General features: G+C 44.9%; 1 protein-coding gene across 7 annotated transcripts in view; it reads right to left on the reverse strand.

Annotated features, from left to right (window-relative positions):
- LOC133445824 (SH3 and PX domain-containing protein 2A-like) overlaps positions 1-26,115 on the reverse strand; it is an 89,997-nt gene that overhangs the window by 58,404 nt on the left and 5,478 nt on the right. For 6 of the 7 annotated variants that reach the window (XM_061723427.1, XM_061723788.1, XM_061723519.1 and 3 more), the window contains exons 3-6: positions 10,849-10,929; positions 4,090-4,165; positions 2,528-2,604; positions 307-398 (exon numbers count right to left, since the gene is read on the reverse strand). In XM_061723427.1, the coding sequence (XP_061579411.1) occupies positions 307-398; positions 2,528-2,604; positions 4,090-4,165; positions 10,849-10,929 (326 nt within the window). Of the gene's footprint in view, positions 1-306; positions 399-2,527; positions 2,605-4,089; positions 4,166-10,848; positions 10,930-12,386; positions 12,452-26,115 lie in introns of those variants that run through there. The other variant, XM_061723878.1, reaches the window with a different exon arrangement.

The following is a 26,115-nucleotide window of genomic DNA, read 5'->3' on the forward strand; positions in this document are numbered from 1 at the left end:
CCATCATCCATCCATCCATCCATTCATCCATCCATCCATCCATCCATCCATCATCCATCCATCCATTCATCCATCCATCCATTCATCCATCATCCATCCATCCATCATCCATCCATCCATCCATCCATTCATCCATCATCCATCCATCCATCATCCATCCATCCATCCATCCATCCATCCATCATCCATCCATCCATCAATCCAACCATCCTTCATTTTAAAACCTCACTTCCTGTCCCCTGACGACACTGTTGCTACGGTGACAGGAGTCACCCTGACAACGGTTGCTACGGCGACGACACTCACTCCACGGGCGGGTTGACGTCCTCCACCTTCGTCTCGAAGAAGCGCAGAACTTCCTCACTCTGGGAGATCTGGGGGGGGAGACGGACCAACGCCTGGGGGGTCAAAGGTCAGAGAACAGCTGTTAGACCTCCACCTGACCTCCACCTGACCTCCACCTGACCTCCACCTGACCTCCACCCAAACCTCCTCACTCTGGGAGATCTGGGGGGGGAGACGGACCAACGCCTGGAAGAGGGGGGGAAAAGAGAGGTGAATACCTCCACCTAAACCTCCACCTGACCTCTGACCTCCACCTGACCTCCATCTAACCTCCACCCAAACCTCCTCACTCTGGGAGATCTGGGGGGGGGGACGGACCAACGCCTGGAAGGGGGGGGGGGGGGGGGGAAGAGAGGTGAATACCTCCACCTGACCTCCACCTGACCTCTGACCTCCACCTGACCTCTGACCTCCACCTGACCTCTGACCTCCACCTGACCTCTAACCTCCACCTGACCTCTGACCTCCACCTGACCTCCACCTGACCTCCACCTGACCTCTGACCTCCAGACCTTTTTATTTACCGTATTGGCTTGAATATCAGACGGCGTTTTTTTCATGTAAATCAGACTGAAAAAGTGTTGGTCGTTTTCCATTCAGATCTAGACATTACACCATCTCACCACTAGAGGGAGCCAGAGATCTGTTACACCATCTCACCACTAGAGATCTGTTACACCATCTCACCACTAGAGATCTGTTACACCATCACACCACTAGAGGGAGCCAGAGATCTGTTACACCATCTCACCACTAGAGGGAGCCAGAGATCTGTTACACCATCTCACCACTAGAGATCTGTTACACCATCACACCACTAGAGGGAGACAGAGATCTGTTACACCATCACACCACTAGAGATCTGTTACACCATCTCACCACTAGAGATCTGTTACACCATCACACCACTAGAGGGAGACAGAGATCTGTTACACCATCACACCACTAGAGATCTGTTACACCATCTCACCACTAGAGGGAGCCAGAGATCTGTTACACCATCACACCACTAGAGATCTGTTACACCATCACACCACTAGATGGAGCCAGAGATCTGTAAATGCTGAACTCCCCAGGACAAAGTAACCATTGAACCAAGAATACAAATAAAAATAGAGAAGAAAATAGGAGAAGAGAACAGAAAGTGAAGAAACGTAGTTTCTCTAATCTGGAGAAAAGATCGGCAGGTTAACGGCAGCTGAGGAGAAGTTATGATGAAACTTCAACATGATGGTTTAATGAGGCAAAATAACAGGCTTTTTCTCTCCAATAGATTGTTATAATCATTTGTTTCAGATGTACTGTCATTACTTTCTGTATGAAAATTGAATTTGGAGTCTTGAAAAAGAGGGTCGTCTAATAATCAGGTCGTCTAATAATCAGGTCGTCTAATAATCAGGTCGTCTAATAATCAGGTCGTCTAATAACCAGGTCGTCTAATAATCAAGTCTAATAATCAGGGTCTTCTTATAATCAGGTCTAATAATCAGGTCGTCTAATAATCAGGGTCGTCTAATAATCAGGTCTAATAATCAGGTCTAATAATCAGGTCGTCTAATAATCAAGTCTAATAATCAGGGTCGTCTAATAATCAGGTCTAATAATCAGGTCTAATAATCAGGTCGTCTAATAATCAAGTCTAATAATCAGGGTCGTCTAATAATCAGGTCTAATAATCAGGTCGTCTAATAATCAGGTCTAATAATCAGGTCTAATAATCAGGTCGTCTTATAATCAGGTCGTCTAATAATCAGGTCTAATAACCAGGTCTAATAATCAGGTCTAATAATCAGGTCTAATAATCAGGTCTAATAATCAGGTCTAATAATCAGGTCGTCTAATAATCAGGTCTAATAATCAGGTCGTCTAATAATCAGGTCTAATAACCAGGTCGTCTAATAATCAGGTCGTCTAATAATCAGGTCTAATAATCAGGTCGTCTAATAATCAGGTCTAATAATCAGGTCTAATAATCAGGTCTAATAATCAGGTCTAATAATCAGGTCTAATAATCAGGTCTAATAATCAGGTCGTCTAATAATCAGGTCGATACGGTAATTCTCTTATTCCTGATTGACAGGTGTCTCCCTTTCTCTCTAACAGGAATCAGATGCTCCGGGGTCAGAGGTCAGAGGTCAGAGGTCGGGGGGTCAGGGGTCGGGGTCAGAGGGGACATATTTACCCGGCAGTAATCGTCAATGAAGCGCAGCCTCTTCATGGCCACGTCGCGCACATGACTCCTCCGGAACAGGATCTTTCCTGGAGGAGGAGACGGAAACGTTCAGGGAAAAGTTCAGGGAAAAGTTCAGGGAACAGTTCAGGGAAAAGTTCAGGGAGGAGACGGAAAAGTTCAGGGAAAAGTTCAGGGAAAAGTTCAGGGAAAATTCAGGGAAAAGTTCAGGGAAAAGTTCAGGGAAAATTCAGGGAAAAGTTCAGGGAAAAGTTCAGGGAGGAGACGGAAAAGTTCAGGGAAAAGTTCAGGGAAAAGTTCAGGGAAAAGTTCAGTGAAAAGTTCAGTGAAAAGTTCAGGGAAAAGTTCAGGGAAAAGTTCAGGGAAAATTCAGGGAAAAGTTCAGTGAAAAGTTCAGGGAAAAGTTCAGGGAAAAGTTCAGGGAGGAGACGGAAAAGTTCAGGGAAAAGTTCAAGAAAAGTTCAGGGAAAAGTTCAGGGAAAAGTTCAGGGAAAAGTTCAGGGAGGAGACGGAAAAGTTCAGGGAAAAGTTCAGTGAAAAGTTCAGGGAGGAGACGGAAAAGTTCAGGGAAAAGTTCAGGGAAAAGTTCAGTGAAAAGTTCAGTGAAAAGTTCAAGGAAAAGTTCAGGGAAAAGTTCAGGGAAAAGTTCAGGGAAAAGTTCAGGGAAAAGTTCAGGGAAATGTTCAGGGAAAAGTTCAGGGAGGAGACGGAAAAGTTCAGGGAAAAGTTCAGGGAAAAGTTCAGGGAAATGTTCAGGGAAAAGTTCAGGGAGGAGACGGAAAAGTTCAGGGAAAAGTTCAGGGAAAAGTTCAGGGAAAAGTTCAGTGAAAAGTTCAGGGAGGAGACGGAAAAGTTCAGGGAAAAGTTCAGGGAAAAGTTCAGTGAAAAGTTTAGGGAAAAGTTCAGGGAAAAGTTCAGGGAAAAGTTCAGGGAAAAGTTCAGGGAAAAAATCAGGGAAAAGTTCAGGGAAAAGTTCAGGGAAAAGTTCAGGGAAAAGTTCAGGGAAAAGTTCAGGGAAAAGTTCAGGGAAAAGTTCAGGGAAAAGTTCAGGGAAAAGTTCAGGGAAAAGTTCAGGGAAAAGTTCAGGCAAGAGTTCAGGGAAAATTTCAGGGAAAAGTTCAGGGAAAAGTTCAGGGAAAATTCAGGGAAAAGTTCAGGGAAAAGTTCAGGGAAAATTCAGGGAAAAGTTCAGGGAAAAGTTCAGGGAAAATTCAGGGAAAAGTTCAGGGAAAATTCAGGGAAAAGTTCAGGGAAAAGTTCAGGGAAAAGTTCAGGGAAAAGTTCAGGGAAAAGTTCAGGGAAAGTTCAGGGAAAAGTTCAGGGAAAAGATCAGGGAAAAGTTCAGGGAAAAGTTCAGGGAAAGTTCAGGGAAAAGTTCAGGGAGACGGATCATCGGTGGTGCCGGTCTGGCAGCTGATCCCCCCGGTATCAGCCGCTAACGCGCCACCGGGTCACTCATGAGACTACCACCTGCTAACGCTAACGCTAGTGCGGGTAATGTGGGTAATGCGGGGGTCAGACTATCACCTGGCAGGAAGGGGTCAGACTATCACCTGGCAGGAAGGGGATGATCCTCTTCTTCGGGTCCTTCTGTCCGCCCTCGATGGGGAACTTGTCCAGGATCTGCATCTGTGGGAGAACCAGAACCAGAACCAGAACCAGAAACGTTTAGTTCCATCCACAGATCGGGGGATTTAGTTCTTTACCGGGTCCAGAGATCAATACCATCAATCAATACCAATCAATCAATACCATCAATCCATACCAATCAATCAATACCAATCAATCCATACCAATCAATCCATACCAATCAATCCATACCAATCAATCAATGCCAATCAATCAATACCAATCAATCAATACCAATCAATCAATGCCAATCAATCAATGCCAATCAATCAATACCAATCAATCAATACCAATCAATCCATACCAATCAATCCATACCAATCAATCAATGCCAATCAATCAATACCAATCAATCAATACCAATCAATCAATACCAATCAATCAATACCATCAATCCATACCAATCAATCAATACCAATCAATCCATACCAATCAATCCATACCAATCAATCAATGCCAATCAATCAATACCAATCAATCAATACCAATCAATCAATACCAATCAATCAATGCCAATCAATCAATACCACTCAATCAATACCAATCAATCAATACCAATCAATCAATGCCAATCAATCAATGCCAATCAATCCATACCAATCAATCAATACCAATCAATCCATACCAATCAATCAATACCAATCAATCCATACCAATCAATCAATACCAATCAATCAATACCAATCAATACCAATCAATCCATACCAATCAATCAATACCAATCAATCCATACCAATCAATCAATACCAATCAATCCATACCAATCAATCCATACCAATCAATCCATACCAATCAATCAATGCCAATCAATCAATACCACTCAATCAATACCAATCAATCAATACCATCAATCAATGCCAATCAATCCATACCAATCAATCAATACCAATCAATCCATACCAATCAATCAATACCAATCAATCAATACCAATCAATACCAATCAATCCATACCAATCAATCCATACCAATCAATCCATACCAATCAATCAATGCCAATCAATCAATACCACTCAATCAATACCAATCAATCAATACCAATCAATCAATGCCAATCAATCAATGCCAATCAATCCATACCAATCAATCAATACCAATCAATCAATACCAATCAATACCAATCAATCCATACCAATCAATCAATGCCAATCAATCAATACCAATCAATCAATACCAATCAATCAATACCAATCAATACCAATCAATCCATACCAATCAATCCATACCAATCAATCAATAACAGTCTGATCATGTTGGAGCAGAAACAGTTCTAGTTCTAGTTTTACAGAACAAAGTTTAAATCGATCCTTCAGATTCCTCAAGAAGGGAAAGAAAAGAAGTAAATAAATAAACGGTTGCTCCTCCTCTTCCTCTCTTCTTCCTCTCTTCTTCCTCTCCTCCTCTCCTCCTCTCTTCTTCTCTTCTTCTCTTCTTCTTCTCTGTCTCCATGGTAACGGCTCAGGGAGATGGAGGGACCTGATTGGACGGTGAGGAGCTGCTGGACCAGTGAGGTCAGGTGGAAACCCGTCACGCTGCCGTCAGGGAACCAGACCTGGAGGGGTACCAGGACCACCGGGGGGGGTACTAGACCTGGGGGGGGTACCAGGACCACCGGGGGGGGTACCAGGACCACCGGGGGGGGTACCAGGACCACGCAGACCTGGGGGTGGTCCCTGTAGACCGGATCAATGTAGACCGGATCTGTGTGGACTGGGGGGGACCGGGTCTGGGGGGGACCGGGTCTGGGGGGGACCGGGTCTGGGGGGACCAGGGTTCCCCCAGGGATTCCACTCCGGTGGACTGTTGTCCCCCACAGAGATCAGATCCAGAACCAGAGTCCTGGTCCCAGAGGGGTCTCAGTAGAACTGATCTAACAATAGAGGCTTTATGAGAGGAGCTGCAACAACCGGGGGGGGGGGGGGGGACTTCCTGTCCGGGTCATGTGACCAGGGGGGTGAAGCCTCACTTCCTGTCCGGGTCATGTGACCAGGGGGGTGAAGCCTCACTTCCTGTCCGGGTCATGTGACCAGGGGGGTGAAGCCTCACTTCCTGTCCGGGTCATGTGACCAGGGGGGTGAAGCCTCACTTCCTGTCCGGGTCATGTGACCAGGGGGGTGAAGCCTCACTTCCTGTCCGGGTCATGTGACCCCCCCCGGGCTCTGGGTCACCGACGTGGAGGTTTCTGGAAAAACCCGAGACCGGAGACTCATGGCAGCATGTGATCCCCCACCGTTTCCATGGAGACGGAGGGTTGATACGCTGTAAGGGGACTGGACCGGGTCTGGACCGTGACAGAACCAGACCTGGACCCGGTCCGGTGTCAGGTTTCCAGCAGGCGGGTGTCCGGGGGGGGAGGGGGGGGGGGGGGATTCCTGGGTTCTAAATATAACCCGGTATCTGGTCCCGGGCCCGACCCCCCCCTGGGAGGACCGGCACATTATTCCAGAGTGGAACCCGATCCCCTGGTGTCCGGGACCGGGGGGGGGGGTCTGGTCTGGATCCAGCTGGACCTGGGGGTTCTGGTCTGGTCCTGAATGCCCCTGGTACCCCGGTACGTTTCCACCAGGGGGCGGCAGAGAAACCCGGAGTTAAAACAGTTCTGTTTTCACCCACCGGTACTTTTAAAAGTATTCAAGTATTAAAGTATTGGTCCAAATAACATAAAATAAAATGAATAAAAGCACAGCAGGACCAGACTCTTCACGTTGGGGGGAAACGTTACAACTACAAAGTTCTGCCAGGCGTCGCCCAGCAGAACCAGCAGCAGAACCACGTGGTCTCCAGGACGACGGGATTATGGGATGGATTATGGGATGCCAGCTGCAGCTGCAGCTGCAGCTGGCAGGGCGTTGGCGGAAAAACCTTACGCTTGGAATAAAACTGAGAAGAAAACAGACCAAAGTCCTGGAAAGAGGAAATAAGTTCTGGAAACAGAACGGAAACTGGAACAAACCCGTCTGGGACCTCAGACCTGGTACCAGCCGGTGCTGCTGGTGAACCGGTTCCTGGCCAGAGAGCTGCTGCTGCAATGGCTGATGGGAAACTAAACCCCAGCCAGGGTCGTTCTCACCAGAACCAGAACCAACGAACCGATCACCAGAACCAACGAACCGATCACCAGAACCAACGAATCGATCACCAGAACCAACGAACCGATCACCAGAACCAACGAATCGATCACCAGAACCAACGAACCGATCACCAGAACCAACGAACCGATCACCAGAACCAACGAACCGATCACCAGAACCAATGAACCGATCACCAGAACCAACGAACCGATCACCAGAACCAACGAACTGATCACCAGAACCAAGGAACCGATCACCAGAACCAAGGAACCGATCACCAGAACCAAGGAACCGATCACCAGAACCAATGAACCGATCACCAGAACCAACGAATCGATCACCAGAACCAACGAACCGATCACCAGAACCAACGAACCGATCACCAGAACCAAGGAACCGATCACCAGAACCAACGAACCGATCACCAGAACCAACGAACCGATCACCAGAACCAAGGAACCGATCACCAGAACCAACGAACTGATCACCAGAACCAACGAACCGATCACTAGGGCCCAATCCCAATTCAACTTCACTCGCCCTTCTTTTCTCCACTCGCCCTTCTTTTCTCCACTCGCCTTTCTTTTCTCCACTCGCCCTTTTTTTCTCCACTCGCACTTCTTTTCTCCACTCGCCCTTCTTTTCTCCACTCGCCCTTTTTTTCTCCACTCGCACTTCTTTTCTCCACTCGCCCTTCTTTTCTACACTCGCCCTTCTTTTCTCCACTCGCCCTTCTTTTCTCCACTCGCCCTTCTTTTCTCCACTCGCCCTTCTTTTCTCCACTCGCCCTTCTTTTCTACACTCGCCCTTCTTTTCTCCACTCGCCCTTCTTTTCTCCACTCGCCCTTCTTTTCTCCACTCGCCCTTCTTTTCTCCACTCGCCCTTCTTTTCTCCACTCGCCCTTCTTTTCTCCACTCGCCCTTCTTTTCTCCACTCGCACTTCTTTTCTACACTCGCCCTTCTTTTCTACACTCGCCCTTCTTTTCTCCACTCGCACTTCTTTTCTCCACTCGCCCTTCTTTTCTCCACTCGCCCTTCTTTTCTACACTCGCCCTTCTTTTCTCCACTCGCCCTTCTTTTCTCCACTCGCCCTTCTTTTCTCCACTCGCCCTTCTTTTCTTCCATCGCCCTTCTTTTCTCCACTCGCCCTTCTTTTCTTCACTCGCCCTTCTTTTCTCCACTCGCCCTTCTTTTCTCCACTCGCCCTTCTTTTCTTCCATCGCCCTTCTTTTCTCCACTCGCCCTTCTTTTCTACACTCGCCCTTCTTTTCTCCACTCGCCCTTCTTTTCTCCACTCGCCCTTCTTTTCTCCACTCGCCCTTCTTTTCTTCCATCGCCCTTCTTTTCTCCACTCGCCCTTCTTTTCTTCACTCGCCCTTCTTTTCTCCACTCGCCCTTCTTTTCTCCACTCGCCCTTCTTTTCTTCCATCGCCCTTCTTTTCTCCACTCGCCCTTCTTTTCTCCACTCGCCCTTCTTTTCTACACTCGCCCTTCTTTTCTCCACTCGCCCTTCTTTTCTCCACTCGCCCTTCTTTTCTCCATTCGCCCTTCTTTTCTCCACTCGCCCTTCTTTTCTCCACTCGCCCTTCTTTTCTACACTCGCCCTTCTTTTCTACACTCGCCCTTCTTTTCTCCACCCGCCCTTCTTTTCTCCACTCGCCCTTCTTTTCTCCACTCGCCCTTCTTTTCTACACTCGCCCTTCTTTTCTTCCCTAACCCCTAAAAAAGAAGGGGGAGATTTTAGGGCACTTGAGATCTAGGGCACTTGGCCCAGGTGCCTGTCCCATTTCTCCCCCTACCCCTTGTTTTCATCCCTACCCTGATCAGGAAGCAGAGAGCCAAAAGCTGTTTTAATTTCAGCTGTAGCGCTGTTAATATGGCACTTTATTAAGTTTGAATATTTTTTCAGGCATAAAGGTAACCTTAAGATCCCCAACCTGGGCTCAGTTTATCCAAATAACGCCTGTTAAGAAATTTGCTCTGAAATTTCAAGATTTCTGCCTGCCGGCTCCGGAGCTTGGGTCCGCGTTACACCAACGCAGAGCCTACGGCGTAGGGTACGTAACCTCCGCCGTAGGCTCTGCGTTGGTGTAACGCGGAACCATAAATCCCTTTATTCTGGCGTGATCTTCGGCAACTTTATCTGAAAGTGTGTAAATTACCCAGATAACAGCTGGATTACTTTGTGGTTTCTGAAGACTATTATATCAGAAACATCCAAAACAAATCTGACGAGTCACAGGATTATTTCTCTCTATTTCTCTGAGACGAGTCTGCCTGTTTGCCTTCGGTCGGCGAGTCAAATCGACACAGAGCCTACGGCGTAGCTTACATAGCCTACGGCGTAGGTTACGTAGCCTACGGCGTAGGTTACGTAGCCTACGCCGTAGCTTACGTAGCCTACGGCGTAGCTTACGTAGCCTACGGCGTAGCTTACATAGCCTATGGCGTAGCTTACGTAGCCTACGCCGTAGCTTACGTAGCCTACGCCGTAGCTTACGTAGCCTACGGCGTAGTTTACGTAGCGTACGCCGTAGCTTACGTACCCTACGGCGTAGCTTACGTACCCTACGGCGTAGCTTACGTAGCCTACGGCGTAGCTTACGTAGCCTACGGCGTAGCTTACATAGCCTACGGCGTAGCTTACGTACCCTACGGCGTAGCTTACGTACCCTACGGCGTAGCTTACGTAGCCTACGGCGTAGCTTACGTAGCCTACGGCGTAGCTTACGTACCCTACGGCGTAGCTTACGTACCCTACGGCGTAGCTTACGTAGCCTACGGCGTAGCTTACGTAGCCTACGGCGTAGCTTACGTAGCCTACGGCGTAGGTTACGTAGCCTACGGCTTAACCTAACAGCCTTTACTCCGGCGCGATCTTAGCGAACAACGGACAAAAAAGTGATTATGTACATTCACTGAGTGAATATTATGAAAGTAAAATATTGGTTTGTAACTGGGAATGTAATCAAAACTCATTTTTATGCAGAAACTAACTCAAAATATTGATTTTATTCACAAAAAAATAAGAAATGTCCGCCATGTTTTTTTTTTGATTCAGTCCGCAAATGACGACGAAAAGCATTCTGGGAAATTTTCATACCCCCTCGCTCGCCAAGTCAGCATCTGAAATCCCTCGATTTGAAGGGGCTATTCTCAGCCCCTCGCCCTCGTTATGCCCCCTCCCCCTTGGTGAAAAGAGGAATTGGAACCACTACCTTCACGGGAACGCGCAAAAGTTAGGGTTAGGGAAGAAAACGAGGGCGAGGGGGAGAATTGGGACGCAGCCTAGAACTGATGAAACTACCACCTCCGTCTCCATGGTGATATCCTGTCATCTTAATCATTCCATACGCAGATGACATGGTTTATTCTTCCTCGTGTTCCTTATCAGTATCATTGCTGTTTCTCCACCACCAGAACCGGACCAGAACCTGGATGGCCCTGGTCCAGTCCAGGTCCAGTCCAGCCCCAGAACCCGACCAGAATCCGACCAAAACCCGACCAGAACCCGACCAGAACCCGACCAGAACCCGACCAGAACCCCACCAGAACCCGCCCAGAACCCCACCAGAACCCGACCAGAACCCGACCAGAACCAGGAGGTTGTTACCTGGAGGTCGAAGAACTTGCTGTACCGCCGGTAGACGACGTGGGACGTGTTGTCGGAGTAGGTGACGTTGATGAGGTAAACCTGCCGAGAGAAGAGAACGGGTCAGAACCAGAACCAGAACCAGGACCAGGATCAGGATCAGGACCAGGTGGAGGAGAGACACACGGGTCAGAACCAGGACCAGAACTAGGTGGGGGCATAAAGATGCTAAACGCCTAGCTAGCTAGCATTTAGATTAGAAGTCAGGTTTGTTTATAAACTTTAAAAACTACATAACAAATCCCAGAGAATTCTGGGAAAGAAGTCCGACGTCTCCAGGACCTGAATCAGCAGAACTACGATCAATCTCCTGATCAATCTCCTGATCAATCTCCTGATCAATCTCCTGATCACCAGCATGTTTGATCAGAAACGCAGCAGCGGGATGACCGGGGGTGGGGGGTTCGCAGGTTTACTAAACACTAACTATAGGCTTTACTAAACAGAAAGGTTTTAAGTTTAGTTTTAAAGGTGGAGGTGGTGTCAGCCTCCTTAACCCAGATTGGAAGTTGGTTCCATAGTAATGGTGCCTGATAGCAGAACGCCCGCCCTCCAAATCTACATTTAGATACTCTAGGAACTACGAGTAAACCTGCACTCTGAGAACGGAGACCTCTGCCAGGAACATAAGGCTCTATCAGGTCTTGTAAATAATGCGGAGCTAAGCCGTTTTGGGCTTTATATGCAAGTAATACAATTTTAAATTGGATTCTGAATTTTACAGGTAGCCAATGGAGCGACGCTAACACTGGAGAGACGTGGTCTCTCCTGCTGATTCCTGTCAGAACCAGAACCAGAACCGGTCCAGAACCGGTCCAGGTTTCAGGTTTCTGTTTTTCCTCCAAATTTCTGAGTTTTTGTTAGAAATGTTGACAATTTTCAGGTAAAAAAAAGGAAAAAATGGTACTTTAATTGATGAATTTATACTCGAACGTTAAAAAAACGTGGTCTTGCGGAAATTTGTGACTTTATGGAGTTTCTGATTTTTCTTTTTTATCCGTTTTCACGTCTTTACAGATCAGCTCCGTTTATTTCTGCTTGAACTTTGACTTTTATTGTATTCACAGCTGCAGCCGCGTGACGACGGCGCAGCTGCTAATCCGCTCCACATCTGGAAACATCTGGGAGGCTGAACCAGAACCAGAACCAGAACCAGAACCAGAACCAGAACCGGGTCCAGGTTCAGGTTCATTCCTGTCACTTTAAAAAGGAGCCTGAACCAGATGAAAGTCCCAGACGGAGAACGAGAGCAGAACCGCTGACCCGCTGCGAGCAGAACCAGAACCCCCACCCCCTCCAGAACCGCTGACCCGCCTCGAGCCAGAGCCGACACAAACCTCCCATTCATGAAGAGACGGAAACAACAGACCTGAGACGCTTCCTCGTGTCCCTGCAGAACCAGGACCAGAACCAGGACCAGGACCAGAACCAGAACCAGGACCAGAACCAGCCCCCCCCCAGAAACCCTTTAGACTCCAGAGACGAACAGAGAAACTCACAGATTCAGAGACGGCTGATCCAGACGGAGAGAGAACCGGTTCTGCTGGTTCTGCTGGTTCTGCTGGTTCTGGGGGGCCGGGCTGGGCTGGTTCTGGTGGTTCTGGTGGGCCGGGCTTGGCGGGGCCGGCTACGTGGGCCGCTGAACCGCCTAAAGCTCTAAATGTGAACCAGCAGCCCGTAAAACCGCCGTTAACATTCCTGAACCAGAACCGCAGAGTCTGGGTCTAAATATAGACCCGGCCCGGAAACCAGCTGGTTCTGGTTCTGGATCTGGAACTGCAGGTCCAGATCCAGAACCAGAACCAGAGAGTCTGGGATAAATATAGACCCGGCCCGGAAACCAGCTGGTTCTGGTTCTGGAACTGGTCCTGCAGGTCCAGATCCTGAACCAGAACCGCAGAGTCTGGGTCTAAATATAGACCCGGCCCGGAAACCGGCGGGTCGGACCGGTTCCTGCAGCCAACACAAACAAACGTGGAGAAAAGACAGGGGAGTTCCCTGTAGACCAGAGGAACCAGGACCAGGACCTGGTCTGGACCTGGTCCTGGTCTACAGGGGAACTCCCTGTAGACCAGGACCAGGACCTGGTTTCTCTACAGGGGAGATAAAAACAGAGCAGGACCCGTGTGGAATTCAGATTTTTCCCCTTTTTTTAATGTGTCAAGTTTTAAGCTGGTTTATAATAATAATAATAATAATAATAGTAATAATAAATGTAACTTGTAACGCACTTTAAATTCAATGAATCTCATAGGGCCTGATTTACTAAAGGTTTGCGTGCGTAAAAACGTGTGCAAACTTGACATCACCCGCAAACCAAAGTGCCAGCTGATCTACTAACAGCTGATCTACTAACAGCTGATCTACTAACAGCTGATCTACTAACAGCTGATCTACTAACAGCTGATCTACTAACAGCTGATCTACTAACAGCTGATCTACTAACAGCTGATCTACTAACAGCTGATCTACTAACAGCTGATCTACTAACAGCTGATCTACTAACAGCTGATCTACTAACAGCTGATCTACTAACAGCTGATCTACTAACAGCTGATCTACTAACAGCTGATCTACTAACAGCTGATCTACTAACAGCTGATCTACTAACAGCTGATCTACTAACAGCTGATCTACTAACAGCTGATCTACTAACAGCTGATCTACTAACGGCTGATCTACTAACAGCTGATCTACTAACAGCTGATCTACTAACAGCTGATCTACTAACAGCTGATCTACTAACAGCTGATCTACTAACAGCTGATCTACTAACAGCTGATCTACTAACAGCTGATCTACTAACAGCTGATCTACTAACAGCTGATCCACTAACAGCTGATCCACTAACAGCTGATCTACTAACAGCTGATCTACTAACGGCTGATCTACTAACAGCTGATCTACTAACAGCTGATCTACTAACAGCTGATCTACTAACAGCTGATCTACTAACAGCTGATCTACTAACAGCTGATCTACTAACAGCTGATCTACTAACAGCTGATCTACTAACAGCTGATCTACTAACAGCTGATCTACTAACAGCTGATCTACTAACAGCTGATCTACTAACAGCTGATCTACTAACAGCTGATCTACTAACAGCTGATCTACTAACAGCTGATCTACTAACAGCTGATCTACTAACAGCTGATCTACTAACAGCTGATCTACTAACAGCTGATCTACTAACAGCTGATCTACTAACAGCTGATCTACTAACAGCTGATCCACTAACAGCTGATCCACTAACAGCTGATCTACTAACAGCTGATCTACTAACAGCTGATCTACTAACAGCTGATCTACTAACAGCTGATCTACTAACAGCTGATCTACTAACAGCTGATCTACTAACAGCTGATCTACTAACAGCTGATCTACTAACAGCTGATCTACTAACAGCTGATCTACTAACAGCTGATCTACTAACAGCTGATCTACTAACAGCTGATCTACTAACAGCTGATCTACTAACAGCTGATCTACTAACAGCTGATCTACTAACAGCTGATCTACTAACAGCTGATCTACTAACAGCTGATCTACTAACAGCTGATCTACTAACAGCTGATCTACTAACAGCTGATCTACTAACAGCTGATCTACTAACAGCTGATCTAGTAACAGCTGATCTACTAACAGCTGATCTACTAACAGCGTGCAAAGACGACTGCGTCTCTCAAATGAGCAAAATAGCACACGCTGTTCATTTAGTACTTTTGCCCTGATGAATAATCAATATGGGGCGTAAGCGCTAAATACTGGGAGGGGAAAATGCAAATATGTCCATTTACCACACGCAATGAGATTTACCAAGCCTGAAAGTAATTGCGGGGATTGTGATTGCGTCTGTATTTAATACGTTCAAAAGGAAGATGCTAATCTGCCCAGCATTACGCAGGGATGCTTGTTGGTGCCTGATTTGAGGACTGGGGTGGGGATGGCTCAACTTGTGGTGAGGATTCTCCACATGCAGAAGGAGAAATATTTTATTTGAATGTTAAATCGAGTATTATTCAGCAAAAGGTTGCCACAGAAGGCACATTCATTTTTTTATTTGTGATAATAAATAAATCACGTGTTTTCATGGAGAAAAAAGTGTTTCTCATTGTGCGCCTATACTTGTTCTGCAGTCATACCCCGGTGTTGTGCCGTATTCAGCACCCCTGCCGTGAAAAGAACCCCCTCGTCTGACAAAAATGATATTCTCATTCTGTGTCACGTTCTGTTTAGCGTCCAGTTTTGTGTTAATGATTCATGTTTAAATGCGCTCATGGATTCGGGTAAAAAAAAAAAATGGGGTAAATGGTTATTGATGTTATTAATTAATAGCCTGCTTACTGTGTTGTCTTCCATAATATTTGTAAATATATATAATATAAACTCCTAAGTATGTGTTTGTGTGAGTGTGTATATATAAATATATTGTTTTTTTTCTTGGTCTACTTATCATTGAATATACGAGGGGGTGCTTTTCACGGCAGGGGTGCTGAATACGGCACAACAATTTGCCTCTTCCACTAATATCTCTAACTCCAACTCGTCAAATTTCATTTTGCGCTTGCGACTATATCCTGCTTTCCATCCAGACTCTCCATGGCGCAAAGTTTGCGCCGCAAACCGTAAGACGCGCAACACCTCATTTAAATACTGAGGTTTGCACCTGTTATCAATTACGCACGCAATCTTAGTTGATCACCCGCAAAACACACAACAACAGCACGCGCAAACTTTTTCAGTGCACACGCAATTTAGTACTCTTTATTTAGGATCTTAGTAAATCGGGCCCTTAGACCATTATTTATTCATACACATTCTCACCGATGGCCACAGCAACAGCGTCGCGGCAACAGCGTCGAGGCAACGGCGTAGGTTCTGCGTTAAACCAACGCAGAACCTACGCCGTTGCCTCGACGCTGTTAAATCAGGCTTAAGTTCACGTTAGCAGCTACGTTAGCTGAATGCAGCTGCGTTCACATCCGGAACCTCCACAGACGAAGCGCTGAGGGACGTGGAGGAACCGGACACTCAGAGTAAACACGTCTCTCGTCAGCCCCGTCCTCCACGAGCAGGGAGTGATGGATGTTTGGGACTCGGCGGAGCCGCCGAACCCACGACCCCCCGACCCCCAAACCCCCCAAACCCCCCAACTCCCCCGACTCCCCCCTGGACTCCCAACCAGACTCTCTCCCCCCTCACTTCCTGTCTTCTCTTCCCACAGCAGCAGCCGGGTCTCCAGGGACCGGCGGAGAACCGGACTGGAGACCAGCTGGATCTCAGGCCACGTTTCCACGAGTATTTACAAAAACAGATACTTCCCCTCTACGTTTATAAAAATCCCATCATTTCCAGGAACCTGCATAAATATCTGTTAAGGTGCTATGAGCAGCCAAACCTACAGGGGGCAGTGTAACGAGAAGATAAAGTCATGCTAGCCAATCAGAATCCTGGAAAAAAACATCAACAAATGACACGAGTAACTTCCAGTTCCTTCCAAGATGAACCAGAGTCTTTGGTTTGGAGTGACAGAGAAGTGGAGTTACTTTTAAGTGTGACGTTAGAATATAAAACAGGTAAAATACAAGAAAATATTGACGGTTACAAACTAATTGTAACCACAGGTGTCACTCATGACGCTGGTGACGTTTCTGTCTCATAATGTGACGTTCTGAAGCCTAAATGTCCGTTTCTCTCCGTTTACAAGCAAACGTGAAGACGGAGGTTTGAAAAATCTACACTTTGGCCGGAGTTTTCAGAAATGATGGTTTTTGGAGACTTTGAGCTAGATCCTCTACGTAACGTTAGATCCTCTACGTAACGTTGGATCCTCTACGTAACGTTAGATCCTCTACGTAACGTTAGATCCTCTACGTAACGTTAGATCCTCTACGTAACGTTGGATCCTCTACGTAACGTTAGATCCTCTACGTAACGTTAGATCCTCTACGTAACGTTAGATCCTCTACGTAACGTTAGATCCTCTACGTAACGTTAGATCCTCTACGTAACGTTGGATCCTCTACGAAACGTTAGATCCTCTACATAACGTTAGATCCTCTACGTAACGTTGGATCCTCTACCAAACGTTAGATCCTCTACGTAACGTTAGATCCTCTACGTAACGTTAGATCCTCTACGTAACGTTAGATTCTCTACGAAACGTTAGATCCTCTACGTAACGTTAGATCCTCTACGTAACGTTAGATCCTCTACGTAACGTTAGATTCTCTACGAAACGTTAGATCCTCTACGAAACGTTAGATCCTCTACGTAACGTTAGATCCTCTACGTAACGTTAGATCCTCTACGTAACGTTGGATCCTCTACGAAACGTTAGATCCTCTACGAAACGTTAGATCCTCTACGTAACGTTAGATCCTCTACGTAACGTTGGATCCTCTACGTAACGTTATCCTCTACGTAACGTTAGATCCTCTACGTAACGTTATTCTCTACGAAACGTTAGATCCTTTACGTAACGTTAGATCCTCTACGAAACGTTAGATCCTCTACGTAACGTTAAATCCTCTACGTAACGTAAGATCCTCTAAGTAACGTTAGATCCTCTACGAAACGTTAGATCCTCTACTTAACGTTATTATCTACGAAACGTTAGATCCTCTACGACACGCTAGATCCTTTACGAACCGTTATTCTCTACGAAACGTTAGATCCTCTACGTAACGTTATTCTCTACGTAACGTTATCCTCTACGTAACGTTATTCTCTACGTAACGTTATTCTCTACGTAACGTTAGATCCTCTACGTAACGTTAGATCCTCTACGTAACGTTAGATCCTCTACGAAACGTTAGATCCTCTACGTAACGTTAGATCCTCTACGAAACGTTAGATCCTCTACGTAACGTTAGTTCCTCTACGTAACGTTAGATCCTCTACGAAACGTTAGATCCTCTACGTAACGTTAGATCCTCTACGTAACGTTAGATCCTCTACGTAACGTTATTCTCTACGTAACGTTAGATCCTCTACGTAACGTTAGATCCTCTACGTAACGTTAGATCCTCTACGAAACGTTAGATCCTCTACGTAACGTTAGATCCTCTACGTAACGTTATTCTCTACGTAACGTTATTCTCTACGTAACGTTAGATCCTCTACGTAACGTTAGATCCTCTACGAAACGTTATATCCTCTACGAAACGTTAGATCCTCTACGAAACATTAGATCCTCTACGTAACGTTAGATCCTCTACGAAACGTTAGATCCTCTACGTAACGTTAGATCCTCTACGTAACGTTAGATCCTCTACGAAACGTTAGATCCTCTACGTAACGTTAGATCCTCTACGTAACGTTAGATCCTCTACGAAACGTTAGATCCTCTACGTAACGTTAGATCCTCTATGTAACGTTAGATCCTCTACGACACGCTAGATCCTTTACGAACCGTTATTCTCTACGAAACGTTAGATCCTCTACGTAACGTTATTCTCTACGAAACATTAGATCCTCTACGTAACGTTAGATCCTCTACGAAACGTTAGATCCTCTACGTAACGTTAGATCCTCTACGAAACGTTAGATCCTTTACGAACCGTTATTCTCTACGAAACGTTAGATCCTCTACGAAACGTTAGATCCTTTACGAACCGTTATTCTCTACGAAACGTTAGATCCTCTACGAAACGTTATATCCTCTACGTAACGTTAGATCCTCTACGTAACGTTAGATCCTCTACGTAACGTTAGATCCTCTACAAAACGTTAGATCCTCTACGAAACGTTAGATCCTCTACGTAACGTTAGATCCTCTACGAAACGTTAGATCCTCTACGTAACGTTAGATCCTCTACGTAACGTTAGATCCTCTACGAAACGTTAGATCCTCTACGTAACGTTATTCTCTACGTAACGTTAGATCCTCTACGTAACGTTAGATCCTCTACGTAACATTAGATCCTCTACGTAACGTTATTCTCTACGTAACGTTAGATCCTCTACGTAACGTTAGATCCTCTACGTAACGTTAGATCCTCTACGTAACGTTAGATCCTCTAGTTAACGTTAGATCCTCTACGTAACGTTAGATCCTCTACGTAACGTTAGATCCTCTACGTAACATTAGATCCTCTACGTAACGTTATTCTCTACGTAACGTTAGATCCTCTACGTAACGTTAGATCCTCTAGTTAACGTTAGATCCTCTACGTAACGTTAGATCCTCTACGTAACGTTAGATCCTCTACGTAACGTTAGATCCTCTACGTAACGTTGGATCCTCTACGAAACGTTATTCTCTACGTAACGTTATTCTCTACGTAACGTTAGATCCTCTACGTAACGTTATTCTCTACGTAACGTTAGATCCTCTACGTAACGTTAGATCCTCTACGTAACATTAGATCCTCTACGTAACGTTATTCTCTACGTAACGTTAGATCCTCTACGTAACGTTAGATCTTCTACGTAACGTTAGATCCTCTACGTAACGTTAGATCCTCTACGTAACGTTAGATCCTCTACGAAACGTTAGATCCTCTACGAAACGTTAGATCCTCTACGTAACATTAGATCCTCTATGAAACGTTAGATCCTCTACGAAACGTTAGATCCTCTACGAAACGTTAGATCCTCTACGAAACGTTAGATCCTCTACGTAACATTAGATCCTCTACGAAACGTTAGATCCTCTACGTAACATTAGATCCTCTATGAAACGTTAGATCCTCTACGTAACATTAGATCCTCTACGTAACATTAGATCCTCTACGAAACGTTAGATCCTCTACGTAACGTTATTCTCTACGAAACGTTATATCCTCTACGACACGTTAGATCCTCTACGTAACGTTATTCTCTACGAAACGTTAGATCCTCTACGAAACGTTAGATCCTCTATGTAACATTAGATCCTCTATGTAACGTTATTCTCTACGTAACGTTAGATCCTCTACGAAACGTTAGATCCTCTACGAAACATTAGATCCTCTACGTAACGTTAGATCCTCTACGTAACGTTAGATCCTCTACGTAACGTTAGATCCTCTACGAAACGTTAGATCCTCTACGAAACGTTAGATCCTCTACGAAACGTTAGATCCTCTACGTAACGTTAGATCCTCTACGTAACGTTAGATCCTCTACGTAACGTTAGATCCTCTACGTAACGTTATTCTCTACGTAACGTTAGATCCTCTACGTAACGTTAGATCCTCTACGTAACGTTAGATCCTCTACGAAACGTTAGATCCTCTACGTAACGTTAGATCCTCTACGTAACGTTAGATCCTCTACGGAACGTTAGATCCTCTACGTAACGTTATTCTCTACGTAACGTTAGATCCTCTACGTAACGTTAGATCCTCTACGTAACGTTATTATCTACGTAACGTTAGATCCTCTACGACACGTTAGATCCTCTACGTAACGTTAGATCCTCTACGGAACGTTAGATCCTCTACGTAACGTTATTCTCTACGTAACGTTAGATCCTCTACGTAACGTTAGATCCTCTACGTAACGTTAGATCCTCTACGTTACGTTAGATCCTCTACGTAACGTTAGATCCTCTACGTAACGTTAGATCCTCTACGAAACGTTAGATCCTCTACGAAACGTTAGATCCTCTACGAAACGTTATTCTCTACGAAACGTTAGATCCTCTACGAAACGTTAGATCCTCTACGTAACGTTAGATCCTCTACGTAACGTTAGATCCTCTACGTAACGTTAGATCCTCTACGTAACGTTAGATCCTCTACGTAACGTTAGATCCTCTACGTAACGTTAGATCCTCTACGTAACGTTAGATCCTCTACGTAACATTAGATCCTCTACGTAACGTTATTCTCTACGTAACGTTATTCTCTACGTAACGTTAGATCCTCTACGTAACGTTATTCTCTACGTAACGTTAGATCCTCTACGTTACGTTATTCTCTACGAAACGTTATTCTCTACGTAACGTTAGATCCTCTACGTAACGTTAGATCCTCTACGTAACATTAGATCCTCTACGTAACGTTATTCTCTACGAAACGTTATTCTCTACGTAACGTTAGATCCTCTACGTTACGTTAGATCCTCTACGTAACGTTAGATCCTCTACGTAACGTTAGATCCTCTACGTAACGTTATTCTCTACGTAACGTTAGATCCTCTACGTAACGTTAGATCCTCTACGTAACGTTAGATCCTCTACGTAACGTTAGATCCTCTACGGAACGTTAGATCCTCTACGGAACGTTAGATCCTCTACGGAACGTTAGATCCTCTACGGAACGTTAGATCCTCTACGTAACGTTAGATCCTCTACGTAACGTTAGATCCTCTACGAAACGTTAGATCCTCTACGGAACGTTAGATCCTCTACGTAACGTTAGATCCTCTACGTAACGTTAGATCCTCTACGGAACGTTAGATCCTCTACGTAACGTTAGATCCTCTACGTAACGTTAGATCCTCTACGGAACGTTAGATCCTCTACGTAACGTTAGATCCTCTACGGAACGTTAGATCCTCTACGTAACGTTAGATCCTCTACGTAACGTTATTCTCTACGTAACGTTATTCTCTACGTAACGTTATTCTCTACGAAACGTTAGATCCTCTACGTAACGTTAGATCCTCTACGTAACGTTAGATCCTCTACGTAACATTAGATCCTCTACGTAACGTTAGATCCTCTACGTAACGTTAGATCCTCTACGTAACGTTAGATCCTCTACGTCACGTTAGATCCTCTATGTAACGTTAGATCCTCTACGTAACGTTAGATCCTCTACGTAACGTTAGATCCTCTACGTAACGTTAGATCCTCTACGTAACGTTAGATCCTCTACGTAACGTTAGATCCTCTATGTAACGTTAGATCCTCTACGTAACGTTAGATCCTCTAGTTAACGTTAGATCCTCTACGTAACGTTAGATCCTCTACGTAACGTTATTCTCTACGAAACGTTAGATCCTCTACGTAACGTTATTCTCTACGAAACGTTAGATCCTCTACGTAACGTTAGATCCTCTACGTAACGTTATTCTCTACGTAACGTTAGATCCTCTACGTAACGTTAGATCCTCTACGTAACGTTAGATCCTCTACGTAACGTTAGATCCTCTACGAAACGTTAGATCCTCTACGTAACGTTAGATCCTCTAGTTAACGTTAGATCCTCTACGTAACGTTATTCTCTACGAAACGTTAGATCCTCTACGTAACGTTATTCTCTACGAAACGTTAGATCCTCTACGTAACGTTATTCTCTACGTAACGTTAGATCCTCTACGTAACGTTAGATCCTCTACGAAACGTTAGATCCTCTACGTAACGTTAGATCCTCTACGTAACGTTAGATCCTCTACGTCACGTTAGATCCTCTACGTAACGTTAGATCCTCTACGAAACGTTAGATCCTCTACGTAACATTAGATCCTCTACGTAACGTTAGATCCTCTACGAAACGTTAGATCCTCTACGTAACATTAGATCCTCTACGTAACGTTATTCTCTACGTAACGTTATTCTCTACGTAACGTTAGATCCTCTACGAAACGTTAGATCCTCTACGTAACGTTAGATCCTCTACGTAACGTTAGATCCTCTACGAAACGTTAGATCCTCTACGTAACGTTAGATCCTCTACGTAACGTTAGATCCTCTACGAAACGTTAGATCCTCTACGTAACGTTAGATCCTCTACGTAACGTTAGATCCTCTACGTAACGTTAGATCCTCTACGACACGTTAGATCCTCTACGTAATGTTAGATCCTCTACGTAACGTTAGATCCTCTACGTAACGTTAGATCCTCTACGTAACGTTAGATCCTCTACGTAACGTTAGATCCTCTACGACACGTTAGATCCTCTACGTAATGTTAGATCCTCTACGTAACGTTAGATCCTCTACGTAACGTTAGATCCTCTACGTAACGTTAGATCCTCTACGTAACGTTAGATCCTCTACGTAACGTTAGATCCTCTACGACACGTTAGATCCTCTACGTAATGTTAGATCCTCTACGTAACGTTAGATCCTCTACGTAACGTTAGATCCTCTACGTAACGTTAGATCCTCTACGAAACGTTAGATCCTCTACGGAACGTTAGATCCTCTACGTAACGTTAGATCCTCTACGACACGTTAGATCCTCTACGTAACGTTATTCTCTACGAAACGTTAGATCCTCTACGTAACGTTATTCTCTACGAAACGTTAGATCCTCTACGTAACGTTATTCTCTACGTAACGTTAGATCCTCTACGTAACGTTAGATCCTCTACGACACGTTAGATCCTCTACGTAACGTTAGATCCTCTACGGAACGTTAGATCCTCTACGTAACGTTAGATCCTCTACGTAACGTTAGATCCTCTACGAAACGTTAGTTCCTCTACGTAACGTTAGATCCTCTACGTAACGTTAGATCCTCTACGAAACGTTAGATCCTCTACGAAACGTTAGATCCTCTACGTAACGTTAGATCCTCTACGTAACGTTAGATCCTCTACGTAACGTTAGATCCTCTAGTTAACGTTAGATCCTCTAGTTAACGTTAGATCCTCTACGTAACGTTAGATCCTCTACGTAACGTTAGATCCTCTACGTAACGTTAGATCCTCTACGGAACGTTAGATCCTCTACGTAACGTTAGATCCTCTACGAAACGTTATTCTCTATGACACGTTAGATCCTCTACGACACGTTAGATCCTCTACGTAACGTTAGATCCTCTACGTAACGTTAGATCCTCTACGGAACGTTAGATCCTCTACGAAACGTTAGATCCTCTAGGAAACGTTAAATCCTCTACGTAACGTTAGATCCTCTACGTAACGTTAGATCCTCTACGTAACGTTAAATCCTCTACGTAACGTTAGATCCTCTACGGAACGTTAGATCCTCTACGTAACGTTAGATCCTCTACGTAACGTTATTCTCTACGTAACGTTATTCTCTACGTAACGTTATTCTCTACGAAACGTTAGATCCTCTACGTAACGTTAGATCCTCTACGTAACGTTAGATCCTCTACGTAACGTTAGATCCTCTACGAAACGTTAGATCCTCTACGTAACGTTAGATCCTCTACGTAACGTTAGATCCTCTACGTAACGTTAGATCCTCTACGTAACGTTAGATCCTCTACGTAACGTTAGATCCTCTACGTAACGTTAGATCCTCTACGTAACGTTAGATCCTCTACGTAACGTTAGATCCTCTACGTAACGTTATTCTCTACGAAACGTTAGATCCTCTACGTAACGTTATTCTCTACGAAACGTTAGATCCTCTACGTAACGTTAGATCCTCTACGTAACGTTAGATCCTCTACGTAACGTTAGATCCTCTACGTAACGTTAGATCCTCTACGGAACGTTAGATCCTCTACGAAACGTTAGATCCTCTACGAAACGTTAGATCCTCTACGTAACGTTAGATCCTCTACGAAACGTTAGATCCTCTACGTAACGTTAGATCCTCTACGTAACGTTAGATCCTCTACGTAACGTTATTCTCTACGAAACGTTAGATCCTCTACGTAACGTTAGATCCTCTACGTAACGTTATTCTCTACGAAACGTTGGATCCTCTACGTAACGTTAGATCCTCTACGTAACGTTAGATCCTCTACGAAACGTTAGATCCTCTACGAAACGTTAGATCCTCTACGTAACGTTAGATCCTCTACGTAACGTTAGATCCTCTACGAAACGTTAGATCCTCTACGAAACGTTAGATCCTCTACGTAACGTTAGATCCTCTACGTAACGTTAGATCCTCTACGTAACGTTAGATCCTCTACGAAACGTTAGATCCTCTACGAAACGTTAGATCCTCTACGTAACGTTAGATCCTCTACGTAACGTTAGATCCTCTACGAAACGTTAGATCCTCTACGAAACGTTAGATCCTCTACGTAACGTTAGATCCTCTACGTAACGTTAGATCCTCTACGTAACGTTATTCTCTACGTAACGTTAGATCCTCTACGTAACGTTATTCTCTACGAAACGTTAGATCCTCTACGTAACGTTAGATCCTCTACGTAACGTTAGATCCTCTACGTCACGTTAGATCCTCTATGTAACGTTAGATCCTCTACGTAACGTTAGATCCTCTACGTAACGTTAGATCCTCTACGTAACGTTAGATCCTCTACGTAACGTTAGATCCTCTACGTAACGTTAGATCCTCTACGTAACGTTAGATCCTCTATGTAACGTTAGATCCTCTACGTAACGTTAGATCCTCTAGTTAACGTTAGATCCTCTACGTAACGTTAGATCCTCTACGTAACGTTATTCTCTACGAAACGTTAGATCCTCTACGTAACGTTATTCTCTACGAAACGTTAGATCCTCTACGTAACGTTATTCTCTACGAAACGTTAGATCCTCTACGTAACGTTATTCTCTACGAAACGTTAGATCCTCTACGTAACGTTAGATCCTCTACGTAACGTTAGATCCTCTACGTAACGTTAGATCCTCTACGTAACGTTAGATCCTCTACGTAACGTTAGATCCTCTACGAAACGTTAGATCCTCTACGTAACGTTAGATCCTCTAGTTAACGTTAGATCCTCTACGTAACGTTATTCTCTACGAAACGTTAGATCCTCTACGTAACGTTATTCTCTACGAAACGTTAGATCCTCTACGTAACGTTAGATCCTCTACGAAACGTTAGATCCTCTACGTAACGTTAGATCCTCTACGTAACGTTAGATCCTCTACGTCACGTTAGATCCTCTATGTAACGTTAGATCCTCTACGTAACGTTAGATCCTCTACGTAACGTTAGATCCTCTACGTAACGTTAGATCCTCTACGTAACGTTAGATCATCTACGTAACGTTAGATCCTCTACGTAACGTTAGATCCTCTACGAAACGTTAGATCCTCTACGTAACGTTAGATCCTCTACGTAACGTTAGATCCTCTACGAAACGTTAGATCCTCTACGTAACGTTAGATCCTCTACGTAACGTTAGATCCTCTACGTAACGTTAGATCCTCTACGAAACGTTAGATCCTCTACGAAACGTTAGATCCTCTACGTAACGTTAGATCCTCTACGTAACGTTAGATCCTCTACGAAACGTTAGTTCCTCTACGTAACGTTAGATCCTCTAGTTAACGTTAGATCCTCTAGTTAACGTTAGATCCTCTACGTAACGTTAGATCCTCTACGTAACGTTAGATCCTCTACGTAACGTTAGATCCTCTACGGAACGTTAGATCCTCTACGTAACG

Source organism: Cololabis saira, chromosome 1, assembly GCF_033807715.1.
Source record: "Cololabis saira isolate AMF1-May2022 chromosome 1, fColSai1.1, whole genome shotgun sequence".
NCBI lineage: Eukaryota > Metazoa > Chordata > Actinopteri > Beloniformes > Belonidae > Cololabis > Cololabis saira.